Raw genomic sequence first — 19,549 nt, forward strand, 5'->3', positions numbered from 1 at the left:
AGGTAGGTCTGTCAATTTTCTTCTAGATCTACCTAGTGGAAAGGTGTGTCCCTCGTTGGTTCCAAAGCAATGATTCTTTTGATTGGTTTGTGGTCAACCTTCATAAGAAGGTGAGAACTTACCTTCTTACTTCTTTCTGGAACGATCCTTGGGTTGATGTCACTTCTCTTAGACCATTTATGGGTTATTTACCATCTATGATCAACCAGATCGGTCTGTAGGAGAGATCTGGGGTGTGAGAGAATGAGGCTTTGTTTTAGGTTCTATGGTGTAAGAGAACTTTTATTTTTGTTTATGAATAGGAGATGGTTGTCACCCTCGTTTTAGCTATTAAGGATTCAACCATATTCGTAGACACTAATAGCAAGTGGTGGCATCGTGGTAAGGATATCGTTTTTTCATTTGCCTCGGCTTATTCATCCCATCTTGAGATTGATTTTTTAATGATCCTCCGCTCAATATTGTGAACTTAGTTCTTCCTCTCATTTAGAGTGGTTGATACCCTTAGAAAGTGGTTGTGTTCTCTTTGACAATTTCTTCAAGATAAGGTCCTTACTAGAGAGAACTTGTTCAAATGTATGATGCTAATGAATAAGGGAAGTGGTTTTTGTCCTATATGTAAGGTCCACTATATTCGTCCTCTCATCTATTTATGACATGTGAGGTTGTGAAGTTTGTTTAGTATTGAGTTTTTAGATGGTTGGGGTGTTATTTAGTTCTTCCTAGGGATGGTTTGTCTCTCTTTCATATGTTTATTCCACTAAGAGGGGTGTCTAAAATCATGGGTGACTTTTTATGATATGGCACTTGGTTGTGCAGTCTTTATGAACATTCCATAATGATATCATGTTTTTAGCTCCGTCTATTACTGTGAAAGATGTTAAAGAAAAAATTTGCTTTGGAAATTGTATCTTAGTAAGTCTACAATTAACTCATGTGTTTTCTCAGGTTGACGTGAGAACCCTATTATTTGTCTGAGTCAATAACGGTTAGAGAATCATTCACCTTGCATGAAGTGTTCTAGGTGTTTTCTCTGTAGTTTTCTTTTTTGTTAATGGTGCTTCTTCTTATTGTACATGTGAATTCATACAATAAATGATATGAATTGTGGAAGTTTGAAAAACGTTGGTTAAAAACAAAATCATTTGAAAAATCAGAGTTTGAAAATATTTTGTAAAACAAACAAGTAAATACGCAGCAAAATAAAAGGATATACTGAAAATCAAAGGAAAGATAATAAAGTAAAGAGATGAGGTAGAGGGAGAAACACCAAAGATTTATACAGGTTCGACCTAAATTGACCTACACATATCCTCATAATTATTACTAAGAGTATCCAATAAACTTGAGAGCTTTTAGAAAGATGTGCCCATGAACTTCCTTGTACAAGGAAATGAAGTTTAAAGGCTAACTTTCAACCAAACAACAAATCAGATTTATAGTGGTTATCCTCCAAACTAAACAGAGATTTTCCGCGAGATGTTCTCGAACCAAGATGAAGTTTTACACTGAATATCCTCCGAAACGAGATGGAGTTTTGAGTTGGCTATCCTCTCAACCAAACTGGGGTTTTACACGAGTTAGCCTCGAACCAAGTTGAGATTTTACACGGGCTAATGCCAAACCAACTGAGCTCTTACACCAGGTTAATTTTAGGAACCAAGATGAGATTTTACACTAATCCTTACGTGAGAAAATTAAAATGATCCTCGCCTAGAACAACGAGCTCTTTGTAAATTACAATTGAGCTCGCGCTAGGACAATGATTCTTATTTAGACTCAAGAATAATCTCGAAGCACTAATGACAAAATTTACGTGAGAAAATGAGAAATTTAGAGAAAATGATGAGAGCGGGGACGGAGCGGACACAAAATCAAAGGAAAGAAAATAAAGCAAAAAGATAAGGCAGAGAGAAAAAAACCAAAGATGATATCCAACTAACTAAGATTTTGCACATGCTTAACTTATGAACCAAGATGAGAATTTACAATGGTTAATCTATAACCAATATAACTTTTAATTGGACTGAGCTCATCAACTCAATAACCATTATGGAGGTTTTGATGGCAGATATTCACAAACCAAAAGAGAGCTTTTCTGTTTGGCGAAACTCATGAACCAAATGAAGACTTCCTAAGACAATCTCCCAAGATAAAACAAAAGCTTTTATTGGTTTAACTCGCAACTAAACAATATTACTCGAGAGATAATACTATCTTGGTGAATTACAATTAAATCCTCACATAGAACAATGATCTTCACTTAGACTCAAGAATACTCTTGACACACTAATGGAAAAATATATGTGAGAAAATGAGAAATTTAGAGAAAATGACGAGAGTAAAAAAGTTAGATTAAAGCTCATTTTATGGATGATATAAATTGATATAAAATCTCTCTATATATATATGTCAGGTTACGATTTAAATTTGGAAATAACTCATGGACGAAATAAATGTCATAATCGATTAGGCCAATCAATTATTGACCATCAATCATCGATTGTTCAAGCCATATATGGAATGTTTTAATATTTAGCCGTTATGAATAATTAAAAGACTGTCCTAATCAATTTTAGACTCAACTAAGTGAAAATAATTAATTAGATGATTATATATAATCAATTATCCAATCGTAAAAAGTTATCTAATTGATAAGATAACCCCCTAATTAGTTAGCTAGGACCTAAAAAAATTCAAGAGGTTTTCATAAAAAATGATAGGCTTTTTTAGTGTGTGTCTGTGCGTGTGCGTTTGTGATTTTGCCGTAATATTTGAGAAACATCATTATGCCTTTACAAGACATTGGTCACTCAGACGGACACGACCAAATGAATTTTCACACTTTCTCTCTTTCACAACTCTGAAGCTTCAAATCTTGACAACATTATCTTTGAATTTAGCATCACCCGAGAACCTTAAATCTTCTTAATGATGCTTGAAATATCTTCACGTTGATTGCTATCATCTTTGAGTTTGAAGGTCAAACCATTGGCTAACCTTGAAACAAAAGTCTTCATTTGAATTTCGTATGATCATAGTGTTGACTTTAAAAAATTTCTTTGGTACAATGTTTTTTGTTTTGATTTTTTTTCTTATTTATCTGGATAAAAATGTCTTGCATCTTTGCATGATTTGTGACATTGGTTTCTTTTTTTCATTTGTCTTTCTCTTAACTTGGTACATCTTATTTATTTATTTTAGTTCACCTTTTGTATTTTGTGGGATTTTTAATCGCATCTTATCTTGTGTATTATTCTCTCTTTACTTTTTATTATAAATAAATTTTAAATCTTTTAAATAAATAATTTTAATTATGTTAAGAAAAATAAAAATTTACAATTTGTTTACAATAAAAAATTAAAAAAGCATATATCTATCTGTCGTTAAAAAAAGTGACGTCGAAATTTTTAATTTTGATTCGATTAAGAGAGGATTTTTTTCCAAAAGTGCATTTTTTATGTTTTGAAACAAATATGTTAAATAGTGGATTATTTAGCAAAAATTTTAAAACTCGTAAAATTCTTTAAGAATAGTCCTTCTGAAAGTTTGTTTTTCATATATTATAAAAACAATGAGAGAATTATTTAAAGGAAATTTTTCAAAACCTCCATCAAACTTTTGCGAAAATTTTAGAATATAAGAGAATATGTAATTATTGAGATTGTGATTGAATTGCGAGATTCTAGTTTTCTGTATGGCTAAAGGGTCACAGAACCAAGAAGATAGTAAATACATTTTCAATGTTAACTATAGTAGTACTCCCCAAGTTAATTCAATTTTTTACCCGACTTGTCTCCACATTTATAGCGGTTCAATGCAAAAAATGTTGTTACTATTTTTCTTTACTTGCATGCAATAGTGAGGAGTATCAAAAAGAAAACATGAAATTTCTGGGGAATATTACTGGAAGAATTAACGGTGGTGCTCTTCAATCATTTATTAAGGGTCTTGTGTGGGGGAGTGTAATGTGGCTTATCAACAACAATTTAATGCACAATTCACATCATTTTAGTTGGTAGGTTTAGAGTTACTACTTTCGAGAAACTATACCATTATGAATAACTATTAACTACACAATTTCATAAGCTTGTAATTGTTAGACACGTAATTGGAGTAGTCAATATTACTTGTTTCATTTTTAATTATTGTTAGAAAAATGGCATCATTTATAATAAAAAAGCAAGATGAGAACTTTGGCAAGTCTGCCAAGTGTCATCATTCTAGGTCCCATACTATTTTAAAACTTTCCATTTCAAGTAATATTTCTATTTCTATTTTAAATACTTATTATTGAATTCTTATATTTTTTTATTTAATTTAGTTTAATTCTACGTGAGATATTCATTCCCCCTTTCCCAAATTTTTTTATTTAATATTTAATATGCTGTCTATTGATATTCATCCCCTCTTTCCCAAAAAAAAAATTCTTCCACGCCACCGCACAATAGAAGCCCACAATTTATGGCTGTTTCTCCAAATTCATAACGATTCATCTTCCTTCTCAGCACCCATTAATATGGGAGGTTTCAGTTCAAAAAAATTGCATTCACGATGCAATCTCTTGGTTTTTTCAAGGTTTGCAGCATCAATTTTAATTTCAAAGTTTTTTCTTTCAACTATTTGGATTGATTGCTTATTCTACATGTATAAATATGACCTACCTCATTTCCAGTTCTTCATCCCTTCGAACCGTTTTTCTTTTTTCTTACTATTACAATTTTCCCTTCTTTTACGATTTACAATGGCAGCCGCAAGACGCGATTTTGCCTTCATTTACTACACGGTAATATTGGATCTGAAATTTTTGATCTTTCATCACTTTTGTTTAAATGAGTTTTTCTTCTCAAATGGAATGTTTTTTGTCGTTAATTGTTCTTCATTCAACTTACATCTCTTAGGTTATTAGTAAGTTTGTATTGTCATACATGTCAAAGCTTGCATCTTGGATCTGGTTTTTTATGTTGTTTTTTTTCCTTTACCTACTGCATTGGAGCCATTGCTTAACCTCTCTTTAAAAGCATGAACTTCTAATTTGTTCTATTAATTGACATATGTACAAGAGGTCAAATACTTATTTTTTTAGTTTTGTTCTATTAATTGATGTATGTACAGGTATTGTTAGAGAATTTTGGTTCTCTGCTTGAGAATTTCATTTTGTTGCAGAGACTAACTGTATTTTTTTTCCTTCTAAGTATACATGTACAACAGATCTACCAATGCAAAATGATTTCTTTCTTTTCTCGAAGTTATGATATCTTTGTTAAATGGTTTAAAACTGTGTCTAAAATATTTTAATGTACATTCTTATTCTGATACTCATTTGAGCTTTATTGTGCTATGATTATTTTTTCAGGACTTAATCCAGTATGTATTTGAGCTTCAAGATGGACCTTGTGTAGTTATTAGTGGTGCTATGATTGACAATGATGCTGGCACCAATAAGGATTATTGGAAATTCCTATTCTAACATGGAACCACTTAAAAGTATTTTCTATAATTCCTATACTAACATGAGAACCTCTCTGAAGTGGCCTAAAATCATCTATCTTTTTTCAGTGCTTTAAGGAATCCATAAACAAGGTGAATACTCTTGCAACTTTTCAACATCCAAACCTTTGTAAATTACTAGGTTTTTACGCGCGCGAGAGTTTATAACATAGAATGATGGTATATGAAAGACTATACCATGGAAGCTTGGACTTCCAATTTTATGGTAGATTTGATGGACCATCAATTGATTGGAATACAAGAATGAAAATTGTAATGTGTGTTGCACTAAGTCTTACTTTTTTACATGAAGAATTAGTATGAAATCATATTGGATATATTGAACTTAAGAAACTTTATGTTGTTATGTCAGCTTTATGTTTATTTTTTTCATGTTATGGAACAAATGATTTAAAAAACTGCAATGATTATTATACTGTTTCCACTGACCTATTTTACAATTATGTGTTCATCTTTATCTTTGTTGATATAGCTATTTATGTCTACAGATTCTTGGATTTAAATTTCAATATTATCAGCGTGTGGAAGTCAGTAATCCTGTACCGTATGGGCTTTATAGACTTGCAGCCTTGCTGGTGAAGCAAGACTTTATTGATCTTTATAGCATGTAAGATGATGTGCTCATAAGATGTTGTGCTCATGTGTTGCTCAAGAATTACATTTAGCTTTCTTATATAATATATGGTAGTAGTAACTCTAAGAAAGTGTCCAATACCAAATCATATTTTTGCTCTATGATCATACAAAGTGGTGGTTGCATTGAAGAAGATTTACACGCACCATTTGTGAATGTAAAATATTAATCATTTATTGTATGGGTTGTGTTATAAACATTTTAGGCAAAATTAATATTGTTAGAAGAATGAGTGCACCATATAATCAAGCCAAAAATCATGTATTTTATTTATGGCTTTCCATCCAAAGCAGCAAGAACAATATCCGACATTGAACAAAGATGCCTTTAAAAGGAGCCATCAGATAGACCCACTTTGAGAACTGTTGCTGAGCATTTTAAAATGATACAGGATTTGAAGTTCTCTTGCAGGTTCCCACTTCAAGAACCGGCATCATTACTTTTGGATTTATTTATAATTTATATTTTTTATTATTATTATTATTATTATTATTATTATTATTATGTGTCCTTTATACCATAAAATCATTATTATAATATCATAATTTTTATTATATTTTATAATATTCTTCCTTTAATATCATTTCCTATTTATATTCTAGCTAATTAATTGCATTAATCTCTCACGCACAATTATTAAGATTCATGTTTAAATTATAAATGTTAAAATACTTTGATAAAATATTAAAAGTGATTATATCTAACCAATTATTAATATATCTAACCAATTATTAAGATTTATGTATTTTGATTTGAGGCCATATTTACTATAAAGTTGATTTTTCCAAATAAAGTTATATTTAATTTCAAACCTTGATTAATTGCAATTACTATGTCATTCACACCAGTTTTAATTCATAAAATCTTTTTCTCTTTCCCAGATGCAAGTATCAAATCAGTTTTTAATTAGTATTTTTCTCTTTCTCTCTTTTATAAATGCAACCTATATTACTAACGCAACAACATTAACATTACGAATAGTTGACGTTGTCCTTTTTTTTTTTATCTTGAAACAATATTTTGTAATTAAAATAAATATTATTATTTTTAAACAAACTTAAATTGATACTAATCAATTAATTTTTAATTTAACACAAATTTAATAACCATCTTAATCATTTATAAATAAAAAAAATCATATTTATGATATGTTATTTGTATAATTAAAATTACTTCAGTAACATATTTTCACAACTTTTTGTCAATGAAAAGTTATTATAATTTTTTTATCTTAAGTAGTTGTTTTTAATTTAAATATATAATTTAATATTTATTCTTCTATTTCTATTAAGACTAACACAAGTACAATATATTTTTAAAAAATATAATATATTAATTACACTATGATATATATTAAAATATACTTATATAATATTAAATTTTGAAATTATGGTAAGATTATAGTATTATGAGAAACTATTTATATATGTTTCAAATTTAAAAAAGATCAGTGTTTGTTTAATTTTTTTATTTAAGTAGAATTATGAACTTTTATGTTTGATATCTTCCCATTTAAGAGAAAATTTCTATTTAGAATTTAATGTGTTACACTTATTTATTGAGACAATAAATTTATTAATTTCTTTTCTAACTTGATAAAAAAGCAGTATACGTGAGGATATGTTTTTTTAAATATGGTAATTATGAGGATATGTTTTTTCCTCACAATTATATTTATATATATTGAACTCGAAATTAACGAATGAATTGAAATTATATTTGAATATTCAAATATTTCATTATTAATTTCAGTACTTATTATTAGTTTTCAATTTAATATTTTTAATATTTTTAATAATGTTGATCAACTATAAAAAATAAATTTTGACCAAACGATGCGTTTTCATTTTTTATCAGAATTAAAACAATTATTTTTATTCACATTTTTTTAAAAAAAGAAATATATATTTATATTCTAAAACCTCTTAAATACAAAACGACCCAAGAGTCCAGTTTGATAACACAATCTAAACAAAATTATGTCATGAGGAGATGAACAATGTCCTCTATATACTTATTCCTCATCCACAAACGATACACTACGGTATCTATTATTTCTTCCGCTATGTTTGTCGTGTTATCTACTATACAAACAATTAATAAAAGATTGACCAATCTGACTATTATGCCCTTAGTTAAAAATTTCTTTACAAATAAAAAAGGGCAATTTGGTAACTAACAAAATCACATATCACTTTTCATCCTTTCAATAACCAAGCGCCAATTGTCGGTCTCTCATTGGTCCAACTTTTTAACTTTTCAATAACTAACTTTTTCTCCCCAACACACTTCTTCTCTCTCTTACTTAAATTTTCAAATTTCTTTCACATTTCATTTTCCCACACTTTCTTACTTTCATTTTAATTTTTTTTCATTTAATCACAAAAATTATTAATAATATATTTTTTTTAACTTTAATAAAATTAAATATTTATTTATCTCACGGGTTACTATCAATACAATATTTAATTTATTTTAATCGATGATTACACACTTTCTCTTTCTTAATTAAATTTTCAAATTTCTCTCAAATTGTCTTCCCACACTTTCTTACTTTCATTTTAATTTTTTTCTCTATTTATGTATCAACTCTAAACAATAATTTATTTTTTAATTTTAATAAAATTAAAAATATTGTAATATCACGGGTCACTGTCAACATAATACTTATTTTATTTTAATCAATCATTATTTTTATTAGAGAGATAATATCCTTATTTTTAAAAAAAATGTCTTTTCTTCATTTCACGATTTTTTTAAAGATTATTTAATACAATTAAATTCATATGATTATTGTTCATTTTACAATTGTATTTAAATATATTTTATATCAGATCAAATAAAATTTTTATTTCACGGGTCATTATCAACAAAGTTTCTATTTTATTTTAATCAACAATTACTATAAATTGAGAGATAATTTTTAATTTTAAATGTTAAAATTTCATTTTTTTATCTTCATCTTCCAGATTCTTTTTTTATATAATTAAATTTATATAATATTTTTCATTTGTAATTAAATCATTTATTAAAAATTTATATGTATCTAATTAATTTCATACAATATTAAATAAATTTACCCGTGCGGAAGCACGGGTATCTTACTAGTTCTTATCATGTATTTTATTATTCCTGTTATCGCAAACAACTGTACATCGTTTCTGTAAAAACCGTTTTAATGAAGTTACTCCTCCAACCTTTACTCTTGCTCACATTTTTTTATAAATGATTCAATATAAATATTTTCTATTTTAAACTTAATTTAAAAATTCAATGTTTGGAAAAGAAAAATTCTCATATAATCAATTAAATATAATATAGGAAAATGAGTTGTTTGGTAAGTTTTAAAGATGTCAAATTCTCATTCCTATTACTATTTTTAAGTAATATAAATAATATATTAAATCTTTAAGTAATACAAATATATCTATTAATGTCTATTAATAATAAATACTTTATTCTTTGAAGAATATTTCTTATGTATACTACTAATAACAAAGACATATTATAATAGATTATAATGTTACTATAACTTTATTTATAAATTATAAGTAGTTCTAAAATATTTTTTTTACTAAAAGAAATTTTAACCTGAGCCTCGCACGGATATACATTTAAGTCATTATTTTCCGTGTCTCTAAAATGTTATTGATTTTGTTTGTAAAATATTCTTTTTAATTGTTTTATTTAAATCATTATTATATAAGATTTTATAACCATTTGAAAATATGTTGAATTTTAAAAGTAATAGAGTTTAGAAGAAATGATAGAAAATAAAGATTGGTTTTAATTGAATGAAATTTTTTCAATTGATTTCGTTTGAAAAATTAACGATACGTTGAATGTTTAAATTAATAAGACGAATCAAAATAATTGGTACCGATATATCAATTAATATTAAATTTTAAAAAAATTAGTTTTATATATTAAAATTTTAATGAATAAGTAATATTTATGAAATTTATTTATAATTAATTTGTAAATCATTTTCATTTAAAAGAATAATTTGTTGATGATGTAAACTATTTTTTATTAGTAGCTTAAATTAAAAAGTAATTGATTATATATTATTTGACATATTTTTATTGAGTTAGAATTTGCTTGACAATAAAAAAATCAAAATAAAATTATAAGTTTTTTAATATAATTTCGATAAATAATAAGAATTTGAATCGTAAATAATTCCTCGCAATATATAGTGAAAAATTTGTTTTCATTTATTCTTTTTAAGATGTAAAATATTTTATTTACTTAAATTATTTGTAAAGTTGTAATTGTAACTTTATTTATAAGTTATAATTAGTTCTACAATATTTTATTTACTTAAATAAATTTTAACCCGTGGACGCACTTTTGTATTTATTATTTTTATCTAAATTTATTTTAAACAGTTAAATAATATTATAAAAGATCAAAATAATTAACTTATATTTTAAATTGCAAATGAAACTTATATCAAAATTATTTATATCAATATTTTTTTTTTAAATTATAATATAGTTTACCTTGGGTAATTTTCACATGATTAAATTATTAATAAACTAACTGATTTTATATGTATTTTGTGGTATTTTTTATTTAACGAGTTAATTGTTTTTAAAACTTACAAATTATTAATAAATTAGAAATGTTCAAATTATTTTATAATTTACAAAAATATTTAGTTAAATTAAATTTTTTATATATACTATTTCTAGATTATATATGTTTTTAAAATATTTTTTTACTTAAAAAATATTTAACCCGTGCCTCGCACGGGTCTAAGTACTAGTAGAAAAATAAAAGAATACTAATACAATCTTACTATATCGATATAATTTGGGGTGTTCGCGGATCAGTTTGATTTTGGTTTTAAGAGAATTCGATGCTTAAACTGATAAAAATATATAGATTTATTTGGATTGAATTTACACATTTTTTTGATAAAATCCAAATCGAACCAAATCGAAAAATAACGGATTGGTTTAGAAATAAATATGCAAAAAATAATTTAAAAATATTTAATTTACATCAATTAATTTTTTCTAACAGTATAAAATTCTTAATTTTTTCATTTCTCCCGTATATGTTATGAATGTAAAAAATGAGGTTTAATTTAATCTTTTTCTTCATGAAGTGGAATATGTTATACTATTTTTATTTTTTATGATAATTGTTGTGAAAAACGATACCAATAACAAAGTATAATAGGGAATTAGGGAAGAGAATAAGAACACAAGAATTGGTTATAACTGCTATTCTTTCACTTTCTCTTAAAACAAGATTACAAGTTTACAAGAATAACAAATAACCTCTCTCACCCTAAATTAGGATTTGCAGCTTAGCAATGATGAGAGACTAGTATGCTATTTATAATAAAACCTAACATACTAACTAATGGGCTTTTTCAGCAAGACCCATTACACAAGCCAACTTAATAAACAAGCTAACTTAACAAATTAGGGTTTAAACACTAAAACCTAATTTAACATGCTAACAACTCTAGCATCTTCGACATCTGCACGCTAGACCCATCTTCGACTACAGCATGCACACTTCGACACCAGCATGTGAACAATCCTTCGACTTCATGCTTAACTCTGTCGAACTGTCGAACCAAGAAGCCACCATTCGACAATACTAGAGTTCGATCCAATATCTCACAAATCTCCACCTTGGACCTAACTCTACAACGTCAAGGAACAAACTAGCTTTCTTCATGCAGCTTTATCAACTGCATACAGTGGAAAAACTTGCAACTCGGCAATGTCTTGGTGATCATATCAGCAGCATTGTCTTCAGTCGAAACCTTCAGCACTTGGACTTCTCCACGCTCGATTACTCCTCTGACGAAATGCAGCCTCACATCAATGTGCTTAGTTCGCTCATGATAGGCTGAATTCTTCGACAGGTGTATTGCACTTTGACTATCACATTTAACAGTGATACCTCGACCTTGAAGTTTTAGCTCCTTCGCAAAACCTTCAAGCCACAATGCTTCTTTCACAGCTTCAGTTAGGGCAATATACTCCGCTTCAGTGGTTGATAGAGCAACAACCTTCTGAAGTGTTGCTTTCCAACTAATTGCAGTGCCAAACATAGTGAAAACATATCGAGAAATAGATTTTCTGGAATCCATACAACCTGCATAATCAGAGTCGACATATCCTTCTATTACTGCTTTACTATCTTCACCCAAGGCTCCACCATAAATTAGGACTCTATTCAGAGACCCATTTATGTACCTTAAAATCCACTTCAATGCTTGCCAGTGAGCCTTTCCAGGATTCGCCATGTACCTGCTTACAAGACTTACTGCGTATGTTATGTCGGGTCTAGTACAGACCATAGCATACATCAAAGAACCGACTATATTAGCATATGGGATGCTATTCATATAGGCTTTTTCGACATCAGTACTGGGACACTGATCAATACTCAGCTTGAATTGAGGGTTTGTTGGAGTCACAACTGGCTTCGAATTCGACATACCAAACTTTTCAAGAATCATCCGTAGATATGCCTCTTGAGATAGGCATAACTTCGACTTCTTTCTATCTCTTCGAATGTGAATTCCAAGAATCCTGGAAGCAGCTCCCAGATCCTTCATATCGAACTCCTTATTGAGTTCAGCCTTCACCCTCATCACATCTTCGACACTGTTGCTTGCTATGAGAATATCATCAACATAAAGCAACAAAATAACAAATGAATTACCAGGTCGAAATCTGAAGTAAACACAGTGGTCGAACTGACTTCTAATGAAACTTATGTGTGTCATGAACTTGTCGAATCTCCTATTCCACTGTCGAGGAGATTGTTTCAGCCCATATAAAGATCTTTTTAGCTTGCACACATAATTTTCCTTTCCCTTTTCGACATACCCTTCAGGTTGCCTCATCAGGATCGTTTCATCTAAATCACCATACAAGAACGCAGTCTTCACATCCATTTGTTCCAGTTCAAGGTCGAACTGTGCCACCATGGCAAGCAACATTCGAATGGACCTATGCTTCACAACAGGAGAGAACACATCATTGAAGTCGACACCTTCTTTCTGAGTGAAATCCCTTGCGACCAGCCTTGCCTTGTATCTTTTCGACGTCACTCCTTCGATTCCTTCCTTAACTTTGAAAATCCATTTACAGCTGACTAACCTTGCCCCAGCAGGTTTCTTGATCAGTTCCCAAGTGTGATTATCATGAAGAGATTTCATCTCATCATCCATGGCCTTCAGCCATTCAGTCTTATTTTGACTCCTCATAACTCCCTTATAATCTCTAGGTTCTTCGTCTAGAACCTCACTTGCAGAGATTAAGGCATAAGCTATAAGATCTGCATATCCAAGTCTTTGAGGTGGCTTGATGACTCTTCTCGACCTATCTCTCGACAATAGGTAGTCATCGTCAGTTTCCTCAACTTCAGCATCTTCTGTTCTTCTTCGACTTCATCTGGGATATGCAATTCAGCATCAACATGCTCCACCTCAACAGGAATCTCTACCTGTTCCAGCTCTTCGTCAGATGTTTCTGTACTTCGACCAACATCATCAGTTTTTTTAAAAGCCATTTCAGCTTCATTGAAAACTACATCTCGACTGGTGATACACCTCCTGTGACCTGGCTCTAGGCACCATAGCCTATAAGCTTTGACTCCTTCAGGGTATCCCATGAACATGCATTTCAGAGCTCTAGGTTCGACCTTGTCTTGCCTAATGTGAGCATAGGCTACGCAGCCAAATACTCTCAGTTTGTCGAGATCTGGTGGATGTCCCAACCAAACTTCTTCAGGTGTCTTCATATCTAACGCTATCGAAGGACATCTGTTTATCAGATATGTTGCTGTCGAAACAGCCTCAGCCCAGAACACCTTTGTTAACCCCGCACTAGTCAACATGCATCTGACTCTCTCCAAAATAGTTCGATTAAACCTTTCAGCCAAACCATTTTGCTGTGGAGTACCTGCAGTAGTTCTATGCCTTGCAATACCAGAGGCAGCACAAAAACTGTCGAATGCCTCATTGCAAAATTCAAGGCCATTGTCGGTTCTCAACCTCTTGACCTTTCTGCCAGTCTGATTCTCAAAAGTTTCATCCTTAGTCTTCTGGATGAATACCCATAATTTTCTGGAATAATCATCTACTATGGATAGAAAATACCTTGCTCCTGAATGTGATGGACACCTTGCAGGCCCCCAAAGATCAGCATGGATGTAATCAAGGGATCCATGTGTTCTTTGTTTGCCTTTGTTGAACTTCACTCTGCAAGATTTTCCAAATACACAGGGTTCACAAAACTTCAGCTTTTCGACTTTGTCTCCACCAAGCAGATTTTGTTTCCCTAATTCGACCAGACCCCTTTCACTGACATGGCCCAATCTCATGTGCCAGATTTCTGTCTTCGACAACGGTTTCGTGGATGCAACATTTGTCGAACCACTTACAACTTCAGCCTCAAGGGTATACAAGCCTTGTTTCTTCACACCTCTCAAGACTTCCTTCGAACCCTTCATGACTCTTAGGATACTTTCTCTCCTTGGAAAACATATCCTTTCTTGTCGAATTCACCAAGAGAAAGCAGATTTCTCTTCAAATCAGGAACATACCTGACTTCAGTCAACAACCTTATTGACTCATCATGGAGCTTGAATCTAACAGATCCAATACCTGCAATCTTGCAAGCCTTGTTGTTTCCCAGCAATACTGATCCACCATCTTGATCACATAATTCCTCGAACAAGTCTTTGTTTGGAGTCATGTGCCAAGTGCACCCTGAATCCATAATCCACTCTCTTCTCGAGTCACTACTTGAAACTACAAGAACATCAGATGATTCAAAATCATCTTGAACAATGGCTGCATTGCCATTATCCTTACCTCCATGATCTTTCAGGCGTTCAGGGCACACCTTTCTTGTGTGACCCTCCTTCTTACAATGATAGCATCGAATGCCAGATGCTTCGCCACTGTAAGACTTCGACTGGCTTTTGCCCTTCTTGTCGAACTTACCATTCTTTCGTAAGAGTTTTCCTTTAACGGCCAAACCTTCGCCAACAGTCGAAGGTTTATGCTCCTTTCGTTCATTCAAGTCCTTAGAGTACAAGGCTGATTGAACTTCTTCAAACGTCAGGGACTCCCTTCCATACAAGAGAGTTTCTTTGAAGTGAGCATGTGATCGAGGCAAAGAACACAATAGTAACAGCGCTTGATCTTCATCATCGATCTTCACATCAATATTTTCAAGATCAAGAATCAGCTTGTTGAACATATCCAACTGCTCAGCCAATACTTTGTCTTCAATCATCTTGAATGAATACAAAGCTTGCTTCAGGTAGAGTCGATTTACCAGCGATTTGGTCATATACAAACTTTCAAGTTTCACCCATAACCCTGATGCCGTCGTCTCCTTTGATACCTGCCGGAGAACCTTATCACCAAGGCTCAACAAAATTGCGTTGTGTGCCTTCTCAATCATAGTCGTCTTCTCCGCTGCCGTTAATGCAGCATTCATGGCTGCCTCTCCCTTCAACGCTTCCAAACAACCCTGCTGAACCAGTAGGGCTTTCATCTTCAAGCGCCACAGACCGAAATCATTCACTCCGGTGAACTTTTCAATCTCATACTTTGTTGACGGCATCTTCTCCACGCTCACCGCACCAATTTGTTGTGAAAAACGATACCAATAACAAAGTATAATAGGGAATTAGGGAAGAGAATAAGAACACAAGAATTGGTTATAACTGTTATTCTTTCACTTTCTCTTAAAACAAGATTACAAGTTTACAAGAATAACAAATAACCTCTCTCACCCTAAATTAGGATTTGCAGCTTAGCAATGATGAGAGACTAGTATGCTATTTATAATAAAACCTAACATACTAACTAATGGGCTTTTTCAGCAAGACCCATTACACAAGCCAACTTAATAAACAAGCTAACTGAACAAATTAGGGTTTAAACACTAAAACCTAATTTAACATGCTAACAACTCTAGCATCTTCGACATCTGCACGCTAGACCCATCTTCGACTACAGCATGCACACTTCGACACCAGCATGTGAACAATCCTTCGACTTCATGCTTAACTCTGTCGAACTGTCGAACCAAGAAGCTACCCTTCGACAATACTAGAGTTCGATCCAATATCTCACAATAATGATGATATAAATCATATGAATTAATATGGTTAGTTCGGGTAGACGGACTTGCAGGTAGAATTTTAAAAATCCCTTGCTTCACACTATATTAACTAAGATAATAAAAATGCAAGAAAATTAAGCAAATAAACAGAATATAAAACAAAACTTACGACTACAAAGGCATGTATTAACTCACAAAATGTGGGTTAACAGTGTGGCTACAAGCATACCATATTTTTCATTTTTTAATAGGCTTAATTGTAATTTTGGTCCCTCTATTATCCATTTTTTGAGTTTTGGTCCCTATATTTTAAAATCCGGAATTTTAGTCCCTGTATTTTAGTTTTTTGAGGATTTTGGCCCCCCTACAAATTCGAAGGCAATTTTAAATGAAATGACGCCCTTATTGATGATGTGTCAGTGCCAGTTCAGCAATAATCTGTTCAAAAAAGCTATTTTTATTTAAAATTTATGTTGAACATGTCATTAATTTGAGTTTCATTTCATTAAAAATTGCCTTTGAATTTATAGAGGGGCCAAAATCCTCAAAAAACTAAAACAAAGGGGCTAAAATTCCAAATTTTAAAATAGGGGGACCAAAACCCAAAAAAATAAATAATAGGGGGGCCAAAATTACAATTAAGCCTTTTTAATATTATATATAATACTTAGTTTTATTATTATTGAGTTAATTTATAAATGAAAAAAAATAATACTAACACCCACCAACTCATCTCTCTCTCTCTCTCTCTCTCTCTCTCACTCTCTCTCTCTCTCTCTCTCTCTCTCTCTCACTCACTCAGTAACTTCTTTTCTCTTTTCAAACCCCACCATCTCTCATATTTGTCTCTTGCTATCATCATATTTCCTAATCCAAAAACCCCTTATTTTTTCCCTCTAATTTGTTCACTTGGCTTGGTCGCATTTATTTGTGGGTGATTGAAAATCAAAGTTAAAGTGGGTATTTCAAATTTCCCTCATTCTTTTCTCCTTTTTGAGTTGAACCCAAAAACCCCCCAATTTATTAAAAATATCAATTTTCTTAATTTCTCATAAATTATTTTCTTTCTAATCAATTTGTTTCATTGTTCTCTTTATAGGATGAAGAATCTTTTCCGGTACTTTCTAGAGACAAATCTACTTCTTCGGCTAATCTAAAGCATCATAAACTTAACATCCAAGTGAGAGTATCAAAGTTGTTGATTATAAATTGTTAGAAACGAATCTTGAAATTAGACCTCCAATTTCAAGCTATCATCGTGACATCCAAAATGAGGTAAGGAAAGCTTATTTAAAAATAGGTCGTTATCAACCTCCTCATAATTTTGTTTACCCTTGGTCTATTCAAGGTAAACAAAACTGTCGATTTTGCAAAAATTGGTTTGACTTGTATGATTGGACTGATTATAGTGAATCAAGGACCTAGCATTTTATTTTCCATGTTTTTTTAAATGTCTTTAGATGTGGGGGGGATCACTTTGCGGGAGACGGTTTTGGTGAGTGTAAGAAGGCTCAAATGTTGGCTAACCATGCTACTTCTTCCAATAGTCATGTTGATTGCGTGCATATGGATCAGGCTCTCATAAATCCGAACTAAAGTATTAAGGCCTCATTTGTTAATCAAACTAAAAATGATTGTTGAATATCGTGTTCGTGTAAACACATCCCTTGTAGCTACGAAGTTTCTTTTTAGTTGTTGCATGCCATTTAGAGGTAGTGATGAGTCTATTAACTCTTTGTTTAAGGGGTCATTTCTTGAGTTGGTGGTCACTTTAAAGAAAATTAACTCAGAGATAGCTAGTGTAATAAATTGTGCTCCTGGAAATAACCTTATAACTGCCCCTAAGATTCAAAAGGATCTTCCTGCTGCTTGTGCTAGTGAAACAACTCAACAAATTATATGTGATATTGCGGATGATGTGTTTTGTGTTTTGATTGATGAATGTGGTGATGTTGCTCGCAAAGAACAAATGTGTGTTGTTATTCGCTATGTTAAAAATGAAAGTTTGGTAAAAGAAAGCAAGTGCTGAGTCACTTAAGGAGGCACTTGAAAAGTTGTTGTCTATTAATGGTTTGAGTATATCTAGCATTAGGGGGAAAAGGTATGATGGAGCTAGCAATATGAGAGGTAACTTTGGTGGTTTGAGAACTTTAATCCAAAATATGAATCCATCTGCTTATTATGTGCATTATTTCGCCCATCAACTTCAACTGGCACTTGTTGCATGTGCTAAGACTCACAAAGATGTTAGTGGTTTTTTGGTAAGGTCAATATGCTTGTTAATTTCATTCGATCTTATAACAAGAGACAAGAATTACCTCGAGACAAACAAGTAACTCAGTTTGCTAAATTGATTGAAGAGGGCCAAATAGAAACAGGTAGTGGATTAAATCAAGAATCATCTATTGCTAGAGCGGGTGATACTCATTGGGGTTCCCATGTTAGGACTCTCACAAGTTTGATGACGTTGTATGATGCCATTATTGGAGTACTTGAAGAAGTTGGGAATGATACGTCATTTGAAAAACATGGTGAAACTATGCTTTTGTTAGATGTGCTTCAATCCTTTGATTTAATCTTCATATTATATATGATGGTTGAGATTGTAGAATTTACAAATGATTAGAGTGTAGCATTACAAAAGTGTGATCAAGATCTTTTGAATGCCTTATAACCTGTCAATGCTACCAAATAAGAATTACAATAAATAAGGAATGATGGATGGGAAGAACTTATATCTAAGGTTATGGAAATTTGCAATAAGCATGATATTGATGTGCCTAGTATAAGGGAAGAAACCTAGGCGACATGCTACAACTTCTAGTGTTTCTAATTTGCATCATTATAAGCATGACTGTTTGTTTAATGTTTTAGATTTGTAGTTGCACGAGCTCGATGTTATGTTTGATGAAGAGAATACTGAACTTTTAGAATGTGTTCCATGTTTGAGTCCTTCATTATCATTTTCAGCTTTTTATGTGTTCCATGTTTGACAATCAGAGAATAAAATTAGGCTTAAATAGTCTTTTGGTCCTTGTAAGTTTGCATATTTTTTATTTTCGTCCCTATATATTTTTCTCAGATAAAGTCCTTAAATGTTAAATTTCATTTGCTTTTAGTTCTTGAAACTAAAATTTCGCAGAAAAATCTACAAGTTTTCTGCAAATTTTTCTTCGAATTTTCATGCAGATTTTAATTTTAAAGACTAAAACCAAAAAGATTTTTAACATTCAGGGATCATTTCCAAGAAAAAATATATACAAGGATGAAAATAAAAAATGCATCA

The 19,549-nt window shown here is 31.2% G+C and overlaps 1 protein-coding gene and 1 long non-coding RNA gene across 2 annotated transcripts; both read left to right on the forward strand.

Annotated features, from left to right (window-relative positions):
• The first annotated feature begins 4,584 nt into the window (after positions 1-4,584).
• On the forward strand, positions 4,585-6,326 carry LOC131655494 (uncharacterized). Its single transcript, XR_009299791.1, has 3 exons — positions 4,585-4,786; positions 5,357-5,583; positions 6,000-6,326. It is a non-coding gene; the product is annotated as an uncharacterized LOC131655494 (long non-coding RNA).
• An 11,567-nt stretch (positions 6,327-17,893) lies between these two features.
• On the forward strand, positions 17,894-18,889 carry LOC131657920 (uncharacterized). The gene is made up of 3 exons (XM_058927268.1): positions 17,894-18,234; positions 18,350-18,524; positions 18,569-18,889. The coding sequence occupies exons 1-3, from the start codon at positions 17,894-17,896 to the stop codon at positions 18,887-18,889; spliced, it is 837 nt and encodes a 278-aa protein (XP_058783251.1).
• Positions 18,890-19,549: the final 660 nt, after the last annotated feature.

This window comes from Vicia villosa, linkage group LG3 (assembly GCF_029867415.1).
Source record: "Vicia villosa cultivar HV-30 ecotype Madison, WI linkage group LG3, Vvil1.0, whole genome shotgun sequence".
In the NCBI taxonomy this organism is placed as follows: domain Eukaryota; kingdom Viridiplantae; phylum Streptophyta; class Magnoliopsida; order Fabales; family Fabaceae; genus Vicia; species Vicia villosa.